The sequence below is a fragment of the Stegastes partitus genome, unplaced genomic scaffold (genome assembly GCF_000690725.1).
Source record: "Stegastes partitus isolate 25-593 unplaced genomic scaffold, Stegastes_partitus-1.0.2 Scaffold1529, whole genome shotgun sequence".
Lineage (NCBI taxonomy): Eukaryota > Metazoa > Chordata > Actinopteri > Pomacentridae > Stegastes > Stegastes partitus.
The window spans coordinates 176,098-177,104 of NW_007579260.1; the positions used below are offsets into that span (position 1 = coordinate 176,098).

The window sequence follows — 1,007 nt, forward strand, 5'->3', positions numbered from 1 at the left end:
GGCTCGGGCTCGGTTCAACTTGTCAATCAGCAAGCGGTCAGAGGCGGAGCATCTGGAGAGGACCGCCCCCATCTCCGCCTCGTTCCTACGCTCGATCGCGGCGTCTGCCGCCCCCTCCAGGTCACTGACAGGAAGAAGAGAAGAAGAAGAGTTACCCGAGTGGTCCACCTGTCTGATGAGGTCACAAGTGACGTGTCTTACCTGACAGCCAGGTGAGCTTTGACCTTCTGCTCAGGCGTCACCTTGGAAACGTACTTCTTGGCTTCGTACTTGTTGTTGCACTTCATGCAAACTTCAACAAATGCCTGAAGAAGAGGCGGAGCTAAGACTCATGGGAAATGTAGTTCGACTTCATTTAACTATAATGCTGCTGTTGTAAGGGGCGGGGCTTATTCTTACCAGGTAGCCAATTGGAGACTTTTTGCTCTTTGAGAACTTCTCTAACTCCTCCCACTCCTCCTTCTCTGCTAATGACTTCAGCTTCAACCACCAATACCTGCACAGGTAGAACAGGTAGAACAGGTGGACAGGTGAGACATGTGAGACAGGTAGATAGAGAGGTGGGTTTCCAACATTTAAATAAGAGAGTGATGTCAGCCAATCAGAGCAGGGCGCTGTGAGGTCTGCGTCTCACCTTTTGTCAGGCACTCTGAAGTCTCTGTACAGCTGCTCGGCCTGTTTGTGGAGTCCTAACGCCAGCAGCGCCTCCATGGTCGCCTGGACACAGGTGACATCACAAGGTGACGCGTTACTGCTGGACGTCTAACTGGTCGACCTTATCAACACCAGGAAGGACACCTAAACCTACCTGTAGAGACAGTCCCAGAAGCCCCGCCCCCTTCTCGTCATCCAGTTTGCGTTGAAACCGAAGCAGACGCATCTCGTCCTCGGTGGCCTGCAGACGGAACATCAGACTGAAGGTCAGACAGCGACGTCACAGGACGTCCTCACCTGCCCAACAGGTGTTCAAACAACCGACTGCACCTGCAGCCGCTCAGTGATGAACA

At 53.1% G+C, this 1,007-nt stretch overlaps 1 protein-coding gene across 1 annotated transcript in view; it reads right to left on the minus strand.

Moving 5' to 3' along the window:
• LOC103371141 (vacuolar protein sorting-associated protein 16 homolog) overlaps positions 1-1,007 on the minus strand; it is a 27,495-nt gene that overhangs the window by 10,494 nt on the left and 15,994 nt on the right. Inside the window, exons 18-22 of the mRNA XM_008300372.1 lie at positions 809-895; positions 635-717; positions 400-496; positions 202-305; positions 4-124 (exon numbers count right to left, since the gene is read on the minus strand). Coding sequence (XP_008298594.1) covers positions 4-124; positions 202-305; positions 400-496; positions 635-717; positions 809-895 — 492 coding nt within the window. The remainder of the gene's footprint in view (positions 1-3; positions 125-201; positions 306-399; positions 497-634; positions 718-808; positions 896-1,007) is intronic.